The sequence below is a fragment of the Symphalangus syndactylus genome, chromosome 13 (genome assembly GCF_028878055.3).
Source record: "Symphalangus syndactylus isolate Jambi chromosome 13, NHGRI_mSymSyn1-v2.1_pri, whole genome shotgun sequence".
Classification (NCBI taxonomy): Eukaryota; Metazoa; Chordata; class Mammalia; order Primates; family Hylobatidae; genus Symphalangus; species Symphalangus syndactylus.
The window spans coordinates 31,975,100-31,997,838 of record NC_072435.2 but is presented as its reverse complement, the minus strand read 5'-3'; the positions used below and the strand labels follow the sequence as shown (position 1 = coordinate 31,997,838).

General features: G+C 51.6%; 1 protein-coding gene and 1 long non-coding RNA gene across 15 annotated transcripts in view; one reads left to right on the top strand and one right to left on the bottom strand.

Moving 5' to 3' along the window:
* Positions 1 to 2,485, bottom strand: part of LOC129460455 (uncharacterized) — a 42,704-nt gene extending 40,219 nt beyond the window's left edge. Inside the window, exons 1-2 of one of the 2 annotated variants that reach the window (XR_008650227.2) lie at positions 2,245 to 2,485; positions 22 to 1,901 (exon numbers count right to left, since the gene is read on the bottom strand). This is a non-coding gene — a long non-coding RNA (uncharacterized lncRNA). Of the gene's footprint in view, positions 1 to 21; positions 1,902 to 2,244 lie in introns of those variants that run through there. The other variant, XR_008650226.2, reaches the window with a different exon arrangement.
* RANBP3 (RAN binding protein 3) overlaps positions 2,447 to 22,739 on the top strand; it is a 62,735-nt gene continuing 42,442 nt past the window's right edge. For 6 of the 13 annotated variants that reach the window (XM_063615842.1, XM_063615841.1, XM_055238258.2 and 3 more), the window contains exon 1: positions 2,575 to 2,698. In XM_063615842.1, the coding sequence (XP_063471912.1) occupies positions 2,677 to 2,698 (22 nt within the window). In that variant the 5' untranslated portion in view covers positions 2,575 to 2,676. Of the gene's footprint in view, positions 2,699 to 22,739 lie in introns of all 13 variants that reach the window. The other 7 variants (XM_063615846.1, XM_063615845.1, XM_055238260.2 and 4 more) reach the window with 6 other exon arrangements.

Below are 22,739 nucleotides of genomic sequence, written 5' to 3'. Positions count from 1 at the left end.
AAAATCAGCAGATGCTACAAATCAGGGTTCAATTTGTTTTATTAATTGTCTTGTGGTCTTAAGAAAGTGATAGAAAAATAAGTAAAATTTACAATAAACTATATACACACACATAAATACATACTAACAAACACATTCTCCTCCAGAGAAGCTGCTGTTAAATATTTACTACATCCCACTGGCTGTTCAGAAAAGCATAACAACCATGTAAATACATGTAAATACAGTGTCCTGGATTAGGAACTGGCAAACTTTTTCTGTAAAGACACAAACAGTAAATGCTTTAAGTTTTGTTGGCCAAAAAGTTTCTGTTAAAAAAAAAAAAAATTAGCTCTAATGTCATAGCTCAAAAGTAGCCAGAGACAATATATAAATGAGTAAGCATGACTGTTTTCAAATAAAACTTTATTTACAGACACTGAAATGTAAATTTCACACCATTTTCACATCAAGAGATATTCTTCTTTTGGTATTTTTTTTCCCAACCAGCTAAAAATGTAAAAAAATCAGCAGGCACGTGGCTCATGCCTGTAATCCCAGCACTTTGGGAAGCCAAGGTGGGCAGAGCACCTGAGGTCAGGAGTTCAAGAGCAGCCTGGCCAACATGGTGAAACCCTGTCTCCACAAAAAAACACAAAAATTAGCTGGGTATAGTGGCACACAGCTGTAATCCCAGCTACTCAGAAGGCTGAGGCAGGAGAATCACTTCAACCCGGGAGGCGGAGGTTGCAGTGAGTCGAAATTGTACCACTGCACTCCAGCGTGGGCAACAGAGCGAGACTCCAAAATAAATAAAAGAAAGGGAAGGGAAGGAAAGGGAGGGAGGGAACAAGGGGAGGGAGGGAGGAACCATTTTTAGCTCATAGACTATATCTGGCCCACAGATTGTAGTACTCCTCACTCTCTTTTAGATCACAATCAAAAAAGTGCAGAGCTGGGACTCAAACCTAGGTAAGACCTGAAACACAAGGTCCCAGGCAGAGAGATGAGCAAGTGCAAAGACCCTTAGGTTGGAATGAGCTTGTGCTCCAAGGATGGAAAGACCCATGCGGCTGAACAGCAATGAGCAAGGGGGAACAAAGCAGGGCATGGGAGCCAAGTTCAGGGGACTTCATAAACCTGAATAAAAGGTTTAGGATATTCCAAGTTCAGCTGAGAGCCCTCTGGAAGCACTGAGTGGTCTTGATATTTCCATTTTCAGTCTATGTATATATATACACACACACATATATATGCACACATATGTATGTATATATCTGTGTGTATATATATATAGATAAAAACAAAGTATATATGTGTATATATATGGGGGAGGTTCTTGCTCTGTCCCTAGGAAGGTGGCAGTGGCACTGTCACAGCTCACTGCAGCCTCAACCTCCTGGGCTCAAGTGATCCTCCTGCCTCCGCCTCCCGAGTAGCTGGGGCCACAGGCTTGCACCACCACATCCGGGTAATTTTTGTGTTTTTGTAGAGATGGGGTCTTGCTCTGTTGCCTGGGCTGGTTTTGAACTGAGCTCAAGCGATCCTCCCACCTTGGCCTCCCACAGTGCTGGGATTACAGGGGTGAGCTACCGCGTCTGGCTGATTATATTTTTAAAAGATTCCTCAGCCTGCGGCCATGTGCAGAACAGAGCCTGGGGCTTCAAAAGAATGCAGCAAAGGAGAGCTGAGAGGCGGCTGTCCAAGTCTTCCATGAGATAGATACGGACGATGTGGCCTAGGGTGGTGACAGCCTGGCTGGTGACAATGGGTGGATCTGGGCTGTACTTTGGAGGCAAGGCCAAGTCCGAAGGATTTGCTGAGAGATTCATAGCAGGTGAGTAGAACAACTCCAGGGTGTCCAGGACCCTCCCGTGAGCCTTGTGAGTGAGGCTGATGGTCCCATTTTACAGATGGGGAACCTGGAGGCACGCGGGGTCCAACACCCTCCCATGAGCTTGTGAAGTTGATTCTCGTAGCTCCGAGGGATCCAGTCCCTCGCGCCGGGTCCCCCCGCCCCCAACGCCAGCATCTGGGTCCCAGGGCTGCGCCCCCTCCTAGCGCCTGACCACGACCCCCGCCCCCGCCGATGAGCTCTGATTTCCCCCACAGTCCCAAGCACCCCGCGCCCTCTCGCCACTTCCCCCGTGGTTTCAGGAAAGCGTTTGCCAAAGGTACCGGCTCCTAAGGCGGGTAAACTGAGGCAGGAGGTAACGCGTCTCCCGCCCGCGCGTGTGGGAAGCCCCCGCAGGCCTGGGGATTTACCTGGAGGAAGGCCTCGACTGCGGCGCCCTGAACTGCTCACTGCCCCACCGCGGGGGAACCCCGGAAAACGAGCGGGAAAACGAGTGCTTCAAGACCCGCCTCGCGCCGCGCCGTGCCGCCTCACTAAACCTTAGTCGCTGCCACTGCGCATGCGCCCTTCCCGGCCCTTTCCCCGCCCCCTCAGTCGGCGGGAAAAGGAGGCGGGAGACGGCTCGTGCGCAGGTGCGTGCTAGGAGCGCGGCTCGGCAGGGCAGGCTGCTCGGCAGGGCAGGCGATCCGGAGCTCGCCTCCGCGCGGCATTCAGCGCGCAGGCGCGAGCTGGCCGCCTCACACGGAGTCGGCTTGTTAAGTGCGCACGCGCTGGAGTTTCTGGCAGAAAGCAGGCGAGCCTGGGCCGGCGCGGGGCCTTGTGGGAGGGCTTAAGGAAGTAAAATGGCGGACCTGGCGAACGAAGGTAGGGGAGGCGCCGTCGGGGACCAGCTGGCGGCCGGGGAACGGGCGGCGGGAGGACTAGGGGCCACAAGCCTTTGGGGGGAGCATCGCAGAGTGCAAAGGTTTCGTCCGCTCCAGGCTAGCGCCCTGGCGGGCCCTGCAGCCGCCCCCTACTGCGTCCCCTCAGGCCGGGCTCACCGGCCCGGCCCATCACTCCCGGCAACACCGGCCCCTGCAGCCGTCTGGCTAGAGGAGCCGGGTGGCCGTCGAGATCGCAGCCCTAAAGCCCCTCTGCGTCTCAGCCAAGCTCGGGGTTGAAGGGGGCGGGAGGCGCGGCCCCAGTGCTTCGGCCACGGATGTAAATAGACCTTGGGGCCTGGTCGTGGCCCGGAGCGCGCCACGCTCCCTCCCCGCCCCCTCGTCCTCCGCCACCCGGCATCTCCCCTTCCCCGGCCTGGCTGCCTGTCTCCTAAGCCCGTGAGGCCCTCGTTCTCCGCGGGCCAGCCGCACACCGTGAACGGAGGAAGCCCAGGCCGTTTTCACCCCGTCCCCGCCCCGAACTTCGGCCCCCACTTCCCGCCAGTTCCCCCCAGATCCTTCGGGGCGCCTCGTCTCCCCCCCCTCATTTAGGCCCCGCCGCAGGATCTGGGCCGCCGAAAGCCCTGGCTGCTCTTTGGCCCTTTTTGCTGCACTTCCAGACAGAGACCGTGCGAGTCCCTCCTCTGTGGAGCGCTGACAGCCCACCTGAGTGTTTTTGACAAGGTTACACTTCCAGATCCCCCGAGAAGGCACGATAAGGCTGATGTCTGCTTCCATCCACAGTCGTGTTGCCATCGCTGTAGCTTCAAGACTTCTGAGGCCTATTTTTAGCTCCCTCCCTTTTCTAGTTGCACAAATGCAGGCAAGCTCTCTACCTGTCTGGCTGTGATTCCCCCATTCGGTACTCCCTGTGACTGGAGGGTTTTCCCTACCGAATTGCACTAATGAATGAATGATGACAGGAAGTGCTCGGTCTTGTGGAGCATTTAGAGTAGTACCAGGTATGGTGCAAAGTCTTGACATACTGTTTTCCCTGGTAGGAAGTATAGATACTGTTAGCCCCATTCACTTGATGAGGAGACTGAGTCAACGTGGTTAAGTCGCTTATCCAAGGCATGTCACACAGCTGGGAAGGAGCAGCGATGTGAACCAAGATGGCCTGGCTTCAGATGCCAGACCACGGGTGCTCAGTCCCTGCAGATTCTGATTCTGTGTGGTGTTGGGCGGGCGCTAGGCATCTGTACAGGAGGCAGCACAGGTTCTCTCCCTGATTCTTGGCAATTTTATTTTATTATTTTTTGGGGGACGGAGTCTCGCTCTGTCGCCAGGCTGGAATGCAGTGGCGCCATCTCGGCTCACTGCAATCTCCGCCTCCTGGGTTCTGGCGATTCTCCTGCCTCAGCCTCCCGAGTAGCTGGGATTACAGGCATGCGCCACCACACCCAGCTAATTTTTGTATTTTTAGTACAGACGGGGTTTCACCATGTTGGCCAGGATGGTCTCCATCTCCTGACCTCGTGATCTGCCCGCCTCAGCCTCCCACAGTGCTGGGATTACAGGCGTGAGCCACCGCACCCGGCTGCTACATCTCTTTTTTTAAGATAAAGGAGCCCGTGGAGGGTTGCAGCATTCTAACTCATGAGATCTAGTTACAGAGGGACTGGATAAGTGGGAATCAATACATATTTTATGTATTTACATCCTGAGCCCATATAGTTTCTTGAACTCAAGACTGATGTCCAGCATCACATTTCTACATCTCCATTTGGATGTGTCATAGGCAAGTCTAGAGTGTTTCCAAAACAAAATCCTTATCTCTCCCACCACACCTGCCCATCCCATGGTCTTTCACCCATTGTAGTTAGGCAGGTCCATTCTTTGAATTCCTCAGGCCTCAAACCTTGAAGTCACCCCTGGTTTCCCTCTTTCTCATACTGCACAGCAAATTCTGTCATTTCTACCTTAAAATTATTTCCAAAGGGGGACCACCACTTCTCCCCACCAACACTGTCAATGCTTAGCCCCCCGTTCCCTCCACCCTTACCCATCTGAAAACTTCTCAGCCCATAGTGGGCCCCAATACCTCCCTGTCCTCTCTCGCCACTCCTCTGCTGACTTGCTCTGTGCTGACTACTATGGCTTTTTCAGTTTTCCTTGAATGTTGCATACACTCCCCACTTTTAGCCTTTTCTCCTGCTGATTCCTCTAACTGAAACAGTTTTCCCCCAGATAACCCCATGGCTCACTTCTTCTGGTTTTTACTCATATGTTACTTTATTAATGAGAGCTTCTCTGGCCACCTATTTCAAATTAAATCCATATTCTCTATTCCGTTCTCCCAGCTTGATCTTCCTGTATAGCTCTTACACTCCGGCATGCTAGATGTTATGTGCATGTCTGCCCCATGTAAGCTCCATGAGGTCAGGGATTTTTATGTCATGATCACTGATTGCCCCCTTGCATCTAGAACGGTGCCTGGCACAGAGTAGGTATACAGGAAATATTGGTTGAATGAATGAATGAATGAATTCACCAATGAGGACCCTGTTGTGAGGAATACATTTGAGCACAAAGGGGAAATTATGGATTGCCCTTTTCCAGGGGATACTGTTTCTAGCATATGCTGTCCACATGAGCTATTGGTTGTAAATGGGATAGTTGAACTGGTAAGGGCCAGAGAGAGAAATGGAATGTTTTGAACTTCACTTTTTTTCCCTTGTAAGTGCCACACTCACCTAGCATGTTGTTCCTGACACTAGTTCTGGGATAGCTGTCCTCAGGAAATCAAACCTTGGTGGACTTTGTGCCTCAGATATCCCTGCCGTCCTTTAATCAGTCATTGTGTGTTTCTTGAACACTCCATTTCTGGTTTTGGCTTGTACAGCCTGCCAGGATGTTTAATTTCTTATTCACTGTAAAGTGGGGCCTCCTTGCCTGTACGTTTTGAAGCTTTAGGGGCTGCCCCATGGTCATGTGTTTGCTCTTGCTGTTTAAGCTCTAGTCAAACGCCTTCTTGGCTTCTGCCTTTCCAGACTGAGATCATAAGTTGCTCCACCCTCACACCCAGTCCCTCCTCCATCCATTTGCCATCTCTCTTCTCTGGGCCAATCCCACCTCTGTGTCAGGCTGAGCAGCGGCTGTCCACCCGACTGGGCATCAGTATCACCTGGGGAACTTTCCTGAAACCACAGATGCTCAGTCCCCACGCCCTGCAGATTCCGATTCTCTGTGGTGTTGGATGGGTCCTGGGCCTCTGTACAGGTGGCAGCACAGATGATTCTCATGTGCAGCCAGGGTTGAGACCCGCTGGTTTGAGTAGTAGAGGGTAGGTGTCCTCTGCTTGTATACGAGGAAATGTTTTCTGTTGTGTAAAGCATCTTGTTGGCCCTTGTCACCATGGTGAATGCCTCATGGATGGTGACAGCAACTCTCACAGCCCTTCCTGTGGTCTGGGACTTTTAAAGTCCACCCGAGTGCTTTTCCTCTCAGAGAGTGTGTGTACATGTTTCACCCTTGCATCCAGGGATAAGTCTCCCCTGCTTGGCATTTCCCCATTGATACCTCCCAGACTCATTACTCATCCTGTCTGTAGGGTTATTCTGCATTGTAGGCTGACATCAGGATTTGAAGGCAGAGTTTTGTCTCTGGCAAAGGTAAAGAAGACTGGGAAGAGGGTGAGCAAAGCACGTTTGAACTCCAGGGAATCTTGGATTCTAGATCCTGACATGAAAGGCCCTGTTGGCCTGTGGACATGCGTGGTGGAAACCTGGGAGACTGCGTGAAGAAGGGCTCTCACCTTTGTGTGGTGCAGTTGACATTTTGATCGTTCTCTTTGGCGGGAGTGGGGCTGTCCTGTGTGTTGCAGGATGTTTAGCAGCACAGTAGCATCCTTGAACCTACTCACTAGTTGCCAGTAGCACACACCTCCCCTCACTCCTGGGGTCATCATGACAGCAGAAAAAGTCTCCTGACATAGCTTCTGGGGAGTGGGGGTGGGGAGGTTGCAGAATCGCCCCCAGGTGAGAGACTCACTGGTATTGATGGTGGGGACACAGCCTTCGGTCCTCATAGAGAACTGGGTTTGTGTTTTAACTCCGCTGTCCACTCTGAGTCATTTGGGGCAAATTTCTTAACCTCTTTGAGCCCCCATTTCCACACCAATAAAATGGGAATAATGATAACCATACCCACCTCGTGGTTGCCGTGAGCATTGAAGGAATGAGTGCACATACATTATTTAGCACCAATCTCTGCTCATAGTAATAAACACTCAGGTCACTGTTTTTACTACAGTGCACTCTGCTCTGGACACATTCAGCTTAAGGGTTCAGCAAAGTCTCCATTGTGTGGGTGAACCTGCCCCACTCAGAGTTGGCCCTGGGCTGAGCCCCTGGCAGGAGACCAGCAGGGCCTGGGCTCTGGGTCCTCCTCAGTTCTGTCCTGCCTGTCACTTAGTGATCTCAGGGATCCCAGCCTGAGCACTACAGACATCTGGGGCCAGGTAATTCTCTGTTGTGGGCGGTTGCCCTGTGCACTGTAGGATCTTAATCAGGATCCCTGGCCTCTACCCCACTAAATGCTAATAGCACATCCCCCTCCTCATCCCCACCAGTCATGACAGCGGAAATGTCTCCGTCGCCAGCGTCCCCCCAGGGGCAGAGTTGCTTTCAGTTGAGAACTACTGATTTAAAATAAGCCTGACCAGGTATGAGTCGAGAGATTTTCAAGGGTGGTTTGGCTTCTCTCAGTTTGCACCTTGTTGACTTAAAACCTAGCCTCTGAGAGGATGAGGTGCAACTGAATTTTTATTGGTTAGCTAGAACTGAAATAGTTGGAACCTATCCTAAACAACTTTTGGAAAATTTCTCGTGAATTTATGATGAAAACTAATTCTGGGATTTTTGCTGAGAGCAGAATGTGTGCTTTCACCTCCACTGTGCCTCCTATATCTGTAGCAGAAGGGGCCTGATGGTACCCAAGGGGTGTCCAGGCTGCAAAATCTTACTCTCTGAAGAGACTTTCCATTTTGTCCAGGATCCTGCGTATAGACAGAAAAGCCCTCACTGGGCTTCTGCAAAACGTTTCAAACAAGTCTTCAGCCTGCCTCTCCGTTTACCAGAAAATGGGATTTTCCCGGCACCCTCGTTCATTCATTAGGTGTTAGGGTCAACCTGGGTCTGGTGTGTGCTCCTCCTCTGAGGTGGTCGGAGTGGGCAGAAGCAGCAGGAATGGGGTGAGCTTCGAGTGGTATTTGGAGGAGCTTGGGGTGGAGAAGGGGGGTTGAATTCTGCCCTCCTACGTGAGTTCAGACAGTGAATAGGCCTGGGTGTAGTGGGAGATGAGGGCCATTTGGGGAAAGTTGAGATGCATTTGGGGAATCTGAGAAGAGAGCACCATTCCTCAAAGCTTACCAGAGGACCACAAAACTGCAGAGATGGCTGGTATTGGCTTGGCTGGGCATTTGGTAGCTCTCCATGGTACTTTGAAGCAATCATGGGGCAGTTGGGCTTGCATCATTATCTATTCAGGGCCTAGTGGTGATGTTTTCTTTGTTTTAAGGGGGTGCTGGTGGAGTGGTGTTCTGTTTGACTCTGCACTATGCAGTAGAGAATGACGTGGCCTGGGACTTCAGGGTAAAGCTCCTCACCACCACCTTCCACATGTCCACAGTTTGCTTCCTCCTCAGTAGTCTTGGCACTTAGAGCTGCCACACAGCACTAGCTATGGATCTCAGCCCTGGATGAGCTTCACACTTGTTTAAGGAGGTTGTCAGGGAAAATCAAAACTGCTGCCTGGGCTGCACCATTGGAGATGGTTCCAGGAGTTCTAGGGTGTCTGTAGTTTTAAAGAGCTCCACAGATGTTTAACAACATGAAGCCAGAGTTGAAAACCACAGGCAGAAGTTGCAAACTTGCTTGAAGGGCAAGCAGACATATTTACTTTGGCCCATTTAGGTTTTTGTTTGTAATTGGGAGCCAACACTTAAAATTCTGAGATTTCAGAGGGGAAAAAAATTGTATTTCTGATTTCTCTCAGAAAACAGCAACCACCCTTATCCTGCATTCTTGCACAGCAGTGATTTGTCAGTGCTAAGGAACAGCTGCGCCTGTGGATAGATTAGATTGGATACTGTGGTCTCCGCCATGTTACTTGGGGCCTAGCCCACTTCCTTCTCTTCCAGTGCCTGTGACCTTGGTTGGTATTTGGGTTTCAATCCTATTTTACAAACTCCTAGACTCTGCATTCTCTACACTTAGCGTGCTCTTTAGCTAGAACCTTAGCATAAAGCACCTTATGGTCTGTAATTTAGGATTTAGTGTCCTTGGAATGCTAGAACTCAGATAGCATATGGCAGCGGTTCTCAAAGATGGTCCGGGGCCCTGCAGTCCCCAAGACCTTTTCAAGGGTACTGCAAGTTCAAAACTATTTCATAACAACACAAAGACATTATCTGCCCTTTTTTTCACTCTCATTCACTTGAAAATGGACAGTGGAGTTTTTTTCCAGAGGTTATTAGATGTGTGATATACCAACAGATGAACTATAGAAGCAGATAAGAGAATTCACGCCGGGCACAGTGGCACACACCTGCAGTCCCAGCTACTCGGGAGGCTGAGGCGGGAGGATCTCTTGAGCCCAGGAGTTCAAAGCCAGCCTGGGCAACATAGCAAGGTCCCCTCTCTTTAATGAAAAAAAAAAAAGAGGGAGAGAATTCAGCTATCTTCTATTAAGCCAGATGTTAAAGAGATTTGTCAAAATGTAAAATAATGCCACTCTTCTCACTGATTTTAAGTACTTATTTTTCATAAAAATATGTTATTTAACTAAACCTTTCTGGAGTTTATTATAATCTTAAGAGGTCAGGAGATCGAGACCACGGTGAAACCCCATCTCTACTAAAAATACAAAAAAATTAGCCGGGCATGGTGGCGGGCGCCTGTAGTCCCAGCTACTCGGAGAGGCTGAGGCAGGAGAATGGCATGAACCCGGGAGGCGGAGCTTGCAGTGAGCCGAGATTGCGCCACTGCACTCCAGTCTGGGCGACAGAGCGAGACTCCGTCTCAAAAAAAAAAAAAAAAAAAAAAATCTTAGGTATTTTGAAATTGTCTTAGGTTTGATTTCTAATATGGTGTCAATAGTTGCTACATCCTACATTTCCAAAAGCTCTTGGGGATGTTCAGTCATTGACAAGCGTGGAAAGGGGTCCCGAGACCAGGAAATTTGAGAACCACTGGCATGTGCTAGCAGAGCCTCAGTGTACAGTGTGGGTTTCTTTGCTGCCTCGCCAACATCGGGAGAATTCTAAAGCAGGGCTGACCAGCAGGTTCCCGTTGGCAACTTGTGGCATGGTTGGAAGCACCTGGATTGGCTGTCCTTGGTTTGTGTCTTGCCTTCTGCCCTAGAACCATGGGCAAGTTGTCTGACATTAGCTCTTGCATCTGTAAAATGGGAATGATGATACGCAAGTCTGAGTATTGTGGTGTGAGAGAGAATAGACTTCTGGTAATTGACCTACTGGAATGTGGAGGTACATGTCAGTTACTCCTAGCCGTGATTCTCCTAATTGGATGCCTGAGTAGAGAGAAAGCACCCTGTGAGTTATACCAGGGTTTTTCCACCTCAGTATTCTTGACATTGGGGCTGGTGGTGGCCATCTTGTGCATTGGAGGATGTTGGGCAGCCCCTCTAGCCTCTATTCATGTGATGCCATAGCACCCACTCATCCCACCCATCCACTCCCAGTCATGGGAAGATAAAAGGTCTCCAGATACTTTCCAGTGTCCCCTTAGTGGCAGAATTGCCCCCACTTGAGAACCATTGGGTTATGGGATTTCACTGACACCCAAGAGACTTTGTGTTCCATAGTTATCTAACCTACTGAGGTCCTAGGAGCCTGTACACATTTAAAGTCACAGTCTGAGTGGGGAGGGAGAGAAGCGGTGAATCCCAGAAGCCGGGGTGGGGGATCACCCTGGTTTGTGCCATCTAATCTTGGGGATTTATTTTGGTGTATAATGTGAGTTAGAGATCCAGCTCAATTTTTTTGCCCAAGATTAATGCAAAGTTTCTTGCCCTCAGCTCAATTGACATTTGGACTTGGGTCACTTGGTGGTAGGGCACTGTTCTGAGCCTCCTAGGATGTTGGTCAGCATCCCTGGTCTCCATCCACTAGATGCCTATAACAGTTTCCTCCCCACCCCCACAAACATGACAGCCACAATGTCTCCAGACTTTGACCAGTGTCCCCAGGGAGATGAAGTTACTCCTGGGTGAGAACCACTGGTCATAGGATCAAAGGAACCTACCCAGGAATAAATTAATTGCCAGCTAGAGTTTAAGGCCCCTCCTCCCAACCTTATTTTTCTATTCTGGCCTTTTGGCAGCTAAGTAGGCCTCAGTGGACATCATATCCCTCTTGAGGAAGAACCGTCTTTTCCTTGACCTTTAACACTGCCTCTGGTCCAGGGTGAGGACCTGACAGAATGTAAGGGCTGGGAAGAACCTTCAGGGATGCCTGAGTCCTGGCTGCACCATTTCACAGGGGCTGAAGCCCAAGGCTATGGAAGCAGGTAGGGCTGGCTAGGGCCAGTGCGCCTGTCTCCAGCCATGGTGTCTAGGAGTTCATGCTTGTCCTTCTCGTTAAGTCAATAAACTCGAGGTAATGGGCACTCGTTCTCCCCTGAAAACTGACCCGCATAGGGCACTGCATTTCGCTGTCGCTGTTTATGGTGTTCAAAGAAAGGGAGGAAATTCTAGAGACAGTAGTAGTTACTCCATACACATGTTTGGAAGGCAGGCCTTGCCTTTTGCAGTAAGTTTAAAATGCCTTTGCTAAATTAAACTCCCCCAGGTTTGCCACAGAGAATTTTGGGAACTTGTTTACCCAGAATTAATTCGCGCGTTGCATCTGTGAGAGCAGAGCGTGAGTGGAAAACGGTCCTTGAGAACTTGCCTTTCTCCAGGGGAGAGGGTGAGAAAACAGGCGGTTACCCTCTGCTCAGAGGAGAGAGGATGTTTTGCAGCATTGATGGTGATGGCCACTGGGTCCTAAGAGGCCAGAGCCTGGGCCCCAACCTTTACACTGGATAAATCCAGATTCCTCAGCATGGCCTGCAAGGCTGAACGTCCTGTGGGCTCCACCCAGCCCTTCCTGTCCTCCTCCCCTCCAAACATGGGCCTCCAGGCTCTTCCTTTCCTTAGAACTTTTGACTTGGGGTCTCCTCTGCCTGGGATCCCCTGCCTTCACCTGGCTCATCCCTGCTCACCCTTCATGTGTGAGCTTCAGTGAGTCCTTCCCCATTCACTCACTCTCTCCCACCATCCTGTGGTATTTTCTCTGCAGCACCCAGCTCCAGAACCACCCAGTTATCTCTGCACACAGCAGGTACTTGTTTGTTTTCTCTTTCCCAGTAGAGAGCTGCGGCCTTGTCTGCCATTTCTTTCCTGTCTCCAGTGGCAAGCTCGGCGCCTAGCACAAGTCTGTGCTTGGTAGATCCTGCTGGCGAGAGCAAGGCTTGGCCGCTCGGCTCGGCCTGCCTTCAGATCCCACCTGTTTCCTGTGACCTCAGAAGGGCTCAGGCATTCCGAGCACCTGAGCGTTTGCCTTGAGTGTCCCAGCCATGCAGGCAGCTCTTGGATCCAACCATTCCACCCCCTAAAGGGGGTCAGACTCTGACGCATTTGTCATTGCCGGGCACTGGCAGCTGTCCTTGAATCCAAGGCCCATGCTTTAAGGTGGCATCAATGTGTTTGCAATCTTCCGAGCATAATAATGCTACCAGTGCCAGTGTGGAATCATCCTGTGTGCCAGCTACTTCCCCAAACACGGCATGTGCAGCATTTCATTTCATCCTTGCCGAAGCTGCCTGGGGTGAAATAACAGCCCTGATATGCAAATGAAGACATTGTGCTGGAGGTACATTGTCTTATCTGGGATCCCAACCACAAGTAAGTGGCCAGGGCAGGTTTGAACACACACAAAGACCAAAGACCAGAGCCGGCGCTCTCCAGTATCATCAGTTTTGCTCTGCTGCCTGAGCATAAATTCTGTAGTTCTTGGATTTCCTTCTCGTAAGCTTCCGTGTAGAGAGGAGGGGATTTCTGTTGTCTCTACTGGAACTTTCCCCGAGTCTTCAGCCACTTGCATGTTACCTCAGCTGTGTTGGTGTCACACCACCTAGTGGCGGAACAGAAAAGTGCCGTTAAAGCTGGATCCTCCATCTCTCCATACAGTTTTTTCTTTTTTCTTTCTTTTCTTTCTTTCTTTTTTTTTTTTTTTTTTTTCTTGAAACAGAGTCTCACTCTGTCGCCCAGGCTGGAGTGCAGTGGTGCTATCTCGGCTCACTGCAACCTCCACCTCCCGGGTTCAAGTGATGCTTGGGTCTCAGCCTCCTGAGTAGCTGGGATTACATATCCCACCAGGCCCAGCTAATTTTTGCATTTTGGGTAGAGACAGGATTTCACCATGTTGCCCAGGCTGGTCTCAAACTCCTTTCCTCAAGTGATCCACATGCCTCGGCCTCCCAACATGCTGGGATTACAGGCCTCCCACTGTGCCCAGCCATCCATACAGCTGTAGGCAGAGTTGCTGACTTTGTATAACTTTATGGGGTTTCTGTTCAGAAGTGCAAGTTCTGCCCCCAGGGGCTTACTGTCTGGGTGGCGCAGGAGTGGAGGCTTAGAAGGGTTTGGCTGCAGGGCTGATAAAGGTAGAAATAAAGAAGGCAGAATGTGGCTTGGCCCTCATGGGGTGGAGTGGGATATAAGGAGGATGTCATGGGGATGTGCCCATGATAAATGAGACTAGATATGTAAAGTACCTACCTCGGAGTCCAGTAAAGGCCTTTTAACAAATGCCTGTTGCCCCTGCAATGCTTGTTGGAAGTGTAAGTATCTGGTGGTGAGATGAGAGTGGTGGAGATTGGCTTGGAGTTTGGTAGTTGAAGGTAATGCCAAGATGATGAGCGTTCCAGAAAGAAGTACATAAAATGTAAGATATCATCAGCTCCAAAAAGTGTGTCCCCATAATCTCCATGAGACCAGTTGAAAGTTATAGAAATATATTCGAGTATTGAGAAAAGAATGGAGTCATCCAGGGTCCCACCGCCTTCCACTAGCTGGGCTGGAGAACCCCAAGCATGCTATACACGGAGATCCGCGGAGGCATCACCTAGCAACTGCATGTTTGAGATCAGTTCCATTCTGTACCAAAGAATCAGTTGGAGGACAGACCTGACACGTCAGTGACAGATTTACCTTTGTGCTGTGGCACAGAACTGTTTATAATAGTTTCTGAAAAAATAAATGACTTGAAGGGTTGTGATCATGTCACCAGATTACAGGAGTTGCCACATTTTAATAGACTGTTATTTGTGTTGGCGAGATGCTTTCCATATTTTTTTCACAGGTAAGAAGATTAAGACATATCAGCCCAGGATTAAAGCTAATTTTATACAGGTACCTTGCTGACAGTTTGGTCAGGAGTTCTAAGTCACTTTCTAGATGAGGGCAGTTTCTTGACAGGTATTGGAGTCATCAGTCAGGAGGCGAATAAACAGAAAAAGCAAAGATATTCCAGATTCTCTCCTATATGTGTTTTCCCGGGCCTACGTAGTTTCTTCTATTTAGTTTTAGCGGGAGATCCAGCCATGGGCCGGTGGGGAGGCAAAGCTTACTGCTAGGCAGGGCTGCCCTTGCTTCTTTGTAAATTATTCTCTGCAGCAGTGAGGAAAGAAAGTTTATATGGAAGAGGAGAGAGGCGGAGGCGAGAGTGTGTGTGTTGTCAGCTTAGATTCTGAATACATTACGCAAAGCATTCCAAGGCCGAACATTTGACAGACGAAGACAGAAAGCAGCTTGTGTCACCATTGAGTGTGTGCCTTGGAATATGTCTTTGATCCTTGTCTTGACAACCTTAAAGGATTTCAGTCTTGTCGGGAATCAGCCATTGGGATAATCACACTGTGTTGGCTGAGGCAGGTGGTCATGTGACCTACGGGAAGCCTTGCACTGACCCCGGAACTCATGACTAGCCCCCTAGTTTGGTTCGTGCTCCTCCATAGGTGCTTATCCAGAATGGCAACTAACAGCTACTTTATTCCTGCTGTCATTTCTCTAAAGAGAAGAGTGTATGTGTTGCAGCTCTGAGGCCTACCTGCGCAGAAAAGGTGAGAGGAAGCAAACTGCAGTCCCAGGTAACTCCTCCCTTTTGCACACGTAGTTCTTGGCCAGCAGTGGAGTGGAGCGTGGCGCTCAGGAGCCTGGGCCCGGGCTTCAGAGTTGGCCCACCTGGCCCGAAGACCCAGGCCCACCTCCAGCAGGTCGCTTGACCTGATTATCCTTTTCCTTTCCTGTGAAAGGACGTTGGTGTAAGCCACCTCCTAAGGTGGTTGTGGAGATTCAGTGACATGATGCAGATAAAACCTAACACATAAAGAAGTGCTCAAAGAACGCTGGCCACGTATATGAAACCATCACGCATCTGGGATACCCCATTTGTGGATGCCTTTGCTGTGCATATCATGGCAGAAGCTAAGATAAGTCTAAGAGGTAGAACAGGATTCTACAACCCTTCTTCATCTGGAGGGTTGGGAAACTCACCTTTCTCCCCTGGGCCACTGCTGGGGTTCAGCCCAGCTCCTTGCTTTCTCCTTTCCTTGCTTGCAGTAGGCTGCAGAGACCTCACTCCTTTCCTTAAGTCTGGGAAGCCCCCACCACCCACCCTGTCCCAAGGGGCTCTACAGCACCCTCTCCCCTCCTTGCTGCCTCTGAAATAGACACAGAATTCATTTTGTCATCAAAGTTTTGCCACCAGTCAGTCTCTTGGCAGGAAAAATACAGATAGAACCTTTGAGTCCTGGTCCCTGGAGGCTGCTTGTAGAGGTGCTACCAGGAAGCCTGCTATTTAACTCTCACATGTGGGCTGTTGAAACCGCCCTCCTCCTTTCACTCTCCTTACTCTTTGAAGAGGCAGTATCTGGGCCCTTTCCCTAGACAAAGATGCTATCCACCAAATTACAGAGGTGACTTCATCAGGGTTCAGGGTGAGGGTTTTATGGACTTCGCACACACACCCTCAAGCCACCTGGGTCCCGGGTCGGTCATTTCTGCTTTAGAGGAAGGGCCCACCTCCTCAAGCTCCCCACCTCCTCAGAGACCTACTGCCCCCTGCAAGGAGAACAGTTCCTCTGGGGTCAGGAAGAAGACTGTATCCCTCCAGGGGAAGCGAGGCCCTTCCACTGGGACCCCCACCTTCATTGCAGCGATCTTTGGCTCTTTCCTCGAAAAAGCTATCATAGGAACTGCTTCAATTTGATTGGAGTTTCCTTCCTAGGAGCTTCTACACTGACCCATGCAGGTGTAAATGTGCAGACCTCAGACCCCAGGGAAGGATAGAGGTGCCCCCCGCCCCCCACTGCCTCCACTTAGCTCCTTTTGCCCCAAGCTGGCCTGTTTTCCAGTCTGTCCCCAAGACATGTCCCAAGCACTAGCACAGTACTAGGCTTGCTGCATGTGCTACCCTGACGTGGTTCCTCCAGCACTCCTCACTCTGCTGCTGTGTGCTTCCCTGTTCCTGGTCACGTGGCGAAATACTGCTTGTCCTTCTGTCCAGACAGCCCCTCTCCCAGCAGCCTTTCCTGATTCACTCCCTTCACAGCCTCACTGGTTTGGAAGCCCCAGCTCTATGTTCCCAGGGCCTGCTGTACCTCCCCTGTGTCATATGTTCCATAAGGTGTGATGGGCATTCTAGACAGATAGGGACGTATCTCCCTGTGTCACTGCTGTGTCTCCAGAGGCCGACGCAGTTCTTAGTGCACAGTGGGTGCTGGGATGTGTGGAATTGCTGAGCGAATATTAGGATTGAATCTTCTCATTCTCTGCAGCTGGCTGAGTGGTTCCCAGGCTCAACTAGGTGGGACAGAGCACCCTGACAGCCATAGCCACATGAGGATGACTGGGCGGAGGTTGGGGGGCAGGGCCAAGCAGGTCTAAGGGGTTCCCAACATCTGGCAGAAATTGGGAAGGAGAGCAGAGATGGCCAAGCTTCCTGTGCTGGGGCTGGCTTGCTTCTTAGCCTGTCTGTGCCCATCGCTGGGGCTGCAAAGACCAGGACCAGGACACCGGCCCTGTCCTGGGGAATCCCAGCTGGTCCCATTTTGCATCTGAGCCTCACAAGTGGGTTGAGGGTAGCAGGGGACGGGAGGGAGAGCCAGCACTGTGGGCCCGGATGCCAGCAGGGGCTCACTCCTTTCAGTTTCTGGCCAGGCCATCTTGCCTTGCTGTTTTCCTGGGGGACCAGGGGCAGCAGGGGACTCTCTCTGGCCCGGGTCTGTGATCATCACAGGATCACAGTTGTTGGGCTCAGGCTGGGTGCCGTCTGGGCATGTGAGCTGAGGAGGGTTGCAGGGTAGAGGATGCTGGATGGGACGAGGGTTTTGAATTCAGCAGTAGCCATGTGGGACTTGGTGCGCAGTGCCCCAGAAAGCCATGGTGAGGCCAGAGAGGAAGTATGTGGTGGGCCAGAGCAGCACCTCACATGTTGTTTGAGGTGACTTGTGTCCAAGGAGGAGGGGCTCAGAATCTCCCCCACTTCACACACCAGTGTTGTCCACGGTGGTCCATGAAACGTCATTCTCAGGCCTCATCATGGATGTCCCTGGAAATGGGGGGACTCCCTGGTCAAATAACTTTGGGAAGCATCTGGTCAAATGAGTTTGTTAACTTTCTCTCTGTTTTTGAGACAAGGTCTCACTCTGTCACCCAGCCTGGAGTGCAGTGGCACAATCATGGCTCAGTGCAGCCTCTAACTCCTGGGCTCAAGCAGTCCTCCCACCTCGGCCTCCCGAGTAGCTGGGACTACAAGAGTGCGCCACCATGTCTGGCTATTTGTTTATTTTTTGTAGAAATAGGGTCTCATTATGTTGCCCAGACAGGTCTTCAACTCCCGGGCTCAAGTGATCCTCCCTCGTCAGCCTCCCAAGTGGTGGGATTACAAACATGAGCCACTGTGCCTTTATTGGTTTTCTAATCTCTTAATATACTGATGTGTAAAGTCAATCTCCAGACAGACTGCATTTTTACAAACTAGGTTTCAACAGGGAGCATGTTGCAAGACCAAAAACAAAAACAAAACCTAACCACTTGGTTGACAGATTCTGGGTCAAAGAGTCTGCATTTGATTCCTGTTTTAATATTAAAGGTCTTCATGGTGGGTCTCTGGAAATCTCCAGTGGTGATTTTCCCTTGACCTGTGACAGAAACGCTGGGCTAGGAATTGAAGCAGGTTGTTGAAGGCTGCCCTACTTCTGGCTGCCTGTCCATTCCCCAAACTTGAGTTGGAGGTAGCTGAACACATGCTGCTTCCTCACTGATATAGCCAGAATCAGCCTGGTGATAGGGAATGGTTACGAACAGCAACCCATGCCTCTGGTGGTCGGGGGCAATGGGGCGGTCCTGCCTGGAATGGGGCTTGTGTGTGTTGTCTGTTTGCAATAGCCGTGCTGATTTGCAGTTGATCAACCTTTGGTCTGAGTAGAAATGCAGCGTGAGTAACTGACGCTCTGTGTTTTGGGTGGAGATGTGACTAAAGCTCATTTCTACCTGTTAGTGCAGTGGCTGGATCAGTCATGAATGCCAGACCTGCTATCAGCAGGGGTCCCAGTGGGCCGAGATGGGCCAAGTTCATCTCCTATTGCTGTATCCTCTTGGTTCCATTCCTCTGGAAAGCCCTGACCATGCCTCCCTGGGTCCTAGTCCTTGTGACATGTGACATTTCATTCACTCCCTAATTGCCAGTTGACTGCCTGTTAATTGTGAGGCTCTGTGTTTGGCACAGAGAATACAGAGAGAAACAGAACAGACGAGGCCCCACTTTCTAGAACTTACATCTGGGGTAGATGCTGTCACCACACACCCGTCTGGGAGTGCCAGGGCTCCGCAGTGCCTGGTCACCAAGTGCAAACACGTCCCTCCCTTTCAGTCAGATGTTTTCCCCTGAAGCGTCTGCCCTCAGCTTCCTGTTCTCCACTCTTCCTGTGGCGCCCTGCACAGAATGAGGGCTTAGTAAATATTTGTGAGTGCATAGCAGCTGGTGTTGTGTAGATGAACGACAGAGAGAGGGCCTAGTTCAAACACTCATTGCAGGGTGTTGATGCGGTGTGCGCTGGGTGATAGGCTGTTCCAGCTGCTGTGGCCATGGTCTCTGCGTGCCCTGTGGCAGGATATAAGGCCTGCTCGGGAGGGAGTGCAGCAGGGCGGGCACGCCTCTCACAGTGGGAGCTTCCTGAAGGAGATGGTGTCCCTGCAGGAGTAAGCACTGGCCACGGAAAACAAGGTGAACCACGGGCTCTTGGTAGTGGGACTAAACCAAGCAGAAGTCCAGAAGTGCACCCTAAGTGTGGGGCGTGCAGGGACAGCGGGCTTTTCAGTGCCACCACAGTGGGAGGTGGAGGGTGAGTGGCTGGGTGTGGCCTGTCTCAAGGCGCTCAGCCTCTAGTCTGGGAGACACTGCAGTTTTGTTTTGTTTTGTTTTTCTTTTTTTTTTTTTTCGAGACGGAGTTTCGCTCTTGTTGCCCAGGCTGGAGTGCAATGGCACAATATCAGCTCACTGCAACCTCTGCCTGCCAGGTTCAAGCGATTCTCCTGCCTCAGCCTCCTGAGTAGCTGGGCTTACAGGTGTGCGCCACCACGCCTGGCTCAGTTTTTGTATTTTTAGTAGAGATGGGGTTTCTCCATGTTGGTCAGGCTGGTCTGGAACTCCCGACCTCAGGTGATCCGCCCACCTCGGCCTCCCAAAGTGCTGGGATTACAGGCATGAGCCACAGTGCCTGGCCGACACTGCAGTTTTTGTTTTGTTTTGTCTTTTTGAGACGGAATCTCACTCTGTCGCCCAGGCTGGAGTGCAGTGGCGCACTCCAAGCTCACTGCAAGCTCAGCCTCCCCAGTAGCTGGGAGTACAGGCGCCCGCCACCATGCCTAGCTAATTTTTTGTATTTTTAGTAGAGACAGGGTTTCACCGTGTTAGCCAGGATGGTCTCGATCTCCTGACCTCGTGATCTGCCTGTCTCGGCCTCCCAAAGTGCTGGGATTACAGGCATGAGCCACTGCGCCCGGCCAACACTGCAGTTGTAAGTGTGCATTTCATGATAGTCCTTCTGGCTGCTCTGTGGAGGCCAGATCTAAGGGAGTGAGAGTAGAGGCAGAGAAGGAAAGGAGGGCTGAATGGTGACAGGGATGGATACAGGAACAGGAGATGGGAGGCAATTGGGGAGGATCTGATTGGACGTCACCCTGGCTTTCTGTTCTCTGGGGGGTTCCTTTCAGAGCTCGACCCTCACGTCCCCTTCCATAGCCTCCCTCTGTCTCCAGCTGGGTCACATGTCCAAGCACAGGGCAGGGTTGTTGCTCCATCAGAGGGTCCCTCTCCTGGCCCATGCCCCCCAGCCCTGCTCTGTGTCCAGAAGGCTCCAGGCAGGACCTTGGCACCACAGCCAGCCTAGGCCTCCCATAGTTACTCAAATAGCTGCAGTCCCTTCCATGCACCTGCAGATCCACTGACACAGTTCTCATCACCAGCAGGCACTCCTCTCCCGTCCAAATGGTGCTCTCTGTTCTAGCCCTTCCTTACTAGCCTGACACCAAGTGTCTTCGCCTCACATTTTCACTAATGTCCTCCTCCCCTCCCCCTTCATGAAGTGTTTGTTGAATCCATATAGTGTGCCAAGTACTGTTCTCAGGCCATGGGGTACCCAGGGGAACAAAGCAGTCTCCGATCTCATGGCGTTTATATCTTAATGGGTGAGACAGACCATAAACCCATCAATATGGAGTGGATCAGGCAGTGACACTTGCTATGAAGAGAAAGAAAGCATCTTAGTGTCACTTTGAGGCCTGTCCAAGGTCTCTTCCACAGATGCTGGAGTGCAGCATGTGTGTAATTCAGTCTGCAGTGGCTGGACCGCGCCTCTCTCAGGGCGGAGTCTGTTAGTGACAAGTGGCAGAAATCGAGCTCAAACTGGCTTAAGCAAAAATCAGCACGGATTGGCTTCACTGAAAAGTCTGGGGGCAGAGTTAGCTTTGGGCCAAGCTTGACTCAGGGCCGAACACAGGCCAGATTTTGTCTTCCCCCTCCCTCTGTAACTCTGATACCCTCTGGTTGGCTCTGGTCCAAGGCACCTCTCGGTGACATGGGATTGCTGGCAGCCTCAGGGCCATTCACCAGCAGCTCAGCAGCCCCAGGACCTCCAGCGAAAAGGCCTGGCCTTGTTAATGTGCCGCGTGTTTGCCGATGCATGCGGGGCTCTCCTTGTCAGGCCTGGAGCTGGGGCTGAGCTTGGCTCCATCTGGGGGGTGGGGGGGACAAGGGGTGGGTAACTCCCTGAAGAAAATGGGGTTGGAGAGTGCCGAGCTGGCTCAAACCCTGGCTCCTTCCTGTGCATCTTGTCACCTTGGCAGCTGGCAGGGAGGCAAATGCAGAGGTCAGGGCTGGGCTTGTGGGGTACAGGCGCAGCACCAGAAGACCTCTAGGATCCTGGTGGCAGACATGGTGTGGATACGCTGCTGCTCTGTCCCAGAGTCCCCCAGCATTCCTTTGACATCATTTATTGCCTGGTATAGGTGCATTCATTCATGTTTGTCAAGAAGCACCTGTGCGCTGTGTTGGCAAGAGGTCTGCTCAGGGAAACCTGGAAGTCTGGTTGGAGACCCATCTGACCCCCACCTGCTCCCTTGTAGCCCCTGGGTCTTGTGCACGCCACTCACCCCAGTGTTCGCCTTGGCTGTACACAGTGAATCGGACCCCGGTGTGCCGAGGCTTTGGGGAGCATTGGGGGGTGGAATGTCACCATCAGTGGGCTGCCTGGCTGTGGACTGTTGCCCCAAGGTCAAGACCAGAGGCTGTCCTGCTTCTGCAGGAGTGGGATGGTGTCTGTTTGGTCATCTTGGTGCTGTCCCTTTCCACCTCAGTCACTACCCACCTGGTCTCCCCACAGCCACCCTCACTCTCCCTTCCCCAAACTGTTCGCTTTCAACCTAAACCAACCCCAGGCATCCCCTTGCCTTTTATGACATTTCCCCAGGAAGTCAGCATGCCTACCGCCTGCCCCCGCCCCCATCACCCCACAAGCTGTGCCTTCGAGCTGCTGCTGCTCTCCCTTCCAGCTCTTCTTGAGACCCCAGCACAGCCCCCTCTTCTCAGGGACCTCCCCTGGACTCCAGAGCAGACCAGGTGAATGCCCAGGCAGAGTGCGTTCGTCGTGATCACGGGCATCGCATGCTTCCTAGCTAATGTCTGGCTTCCCACGAATGGGGAGCTCTGTGAAGGCAGGGCTCTTCCCAAATCCTGCTCACTGCGGAGGCATCAGTGCGCAGCCCGCAGCGGGCACTCACCAGAGTCACAGCTGCTCTTGCTTGGCCTCCACACTGGGCCCTCAGTGCCCTGAATGGTGAAAGAGGCCCTGGGAGCACCCCCAGGGTTCATCAAAGCGCATGCAGGCCCAAGGCCATGAGGCAGGTTGGTCTGCGCCTCCTTGTGGGGTCGAGGCAGTCCTCATCTGTGCTTCCCGTGCAGGCAGCAGAAGCTGGGCTGCCACGCACTCCGGGGCTGAGTGGCACAGGGCTGTGGATCTGGCTGCCCCTGGATAGGAGACAGATGGTGTTGCGTGGGCATTACAGGCCGCCTTGCTCTTGTCCCATCAAGTGACAGAACACCTCAGAGTGTTTCTTCCTTCAGTCGCTGTGCAGATGGATTCTCAGACCTCTAGCAACTCCAGACATCCTTTCCTCCCAAGCAGCACTCACTTAGAGATCCAGGTTGAGCGTTAGGATTCTTCTACCAGAACTGTCTGCAGAGAGCACGAGCAGCGCGGCCCTTTTTGGTTGCCCTCTGGCCTGTAAACTTTAAAAAGCCAAATTAGTCTCTAACATTTGCAACTCAGGAGGTGCCACATAAAAAGCTGGTGTCTCTGCGCCACATTCCTGCAAGGCCACGGTTGATGGCACCAAATAGCGCTGCCACACTCTCCACT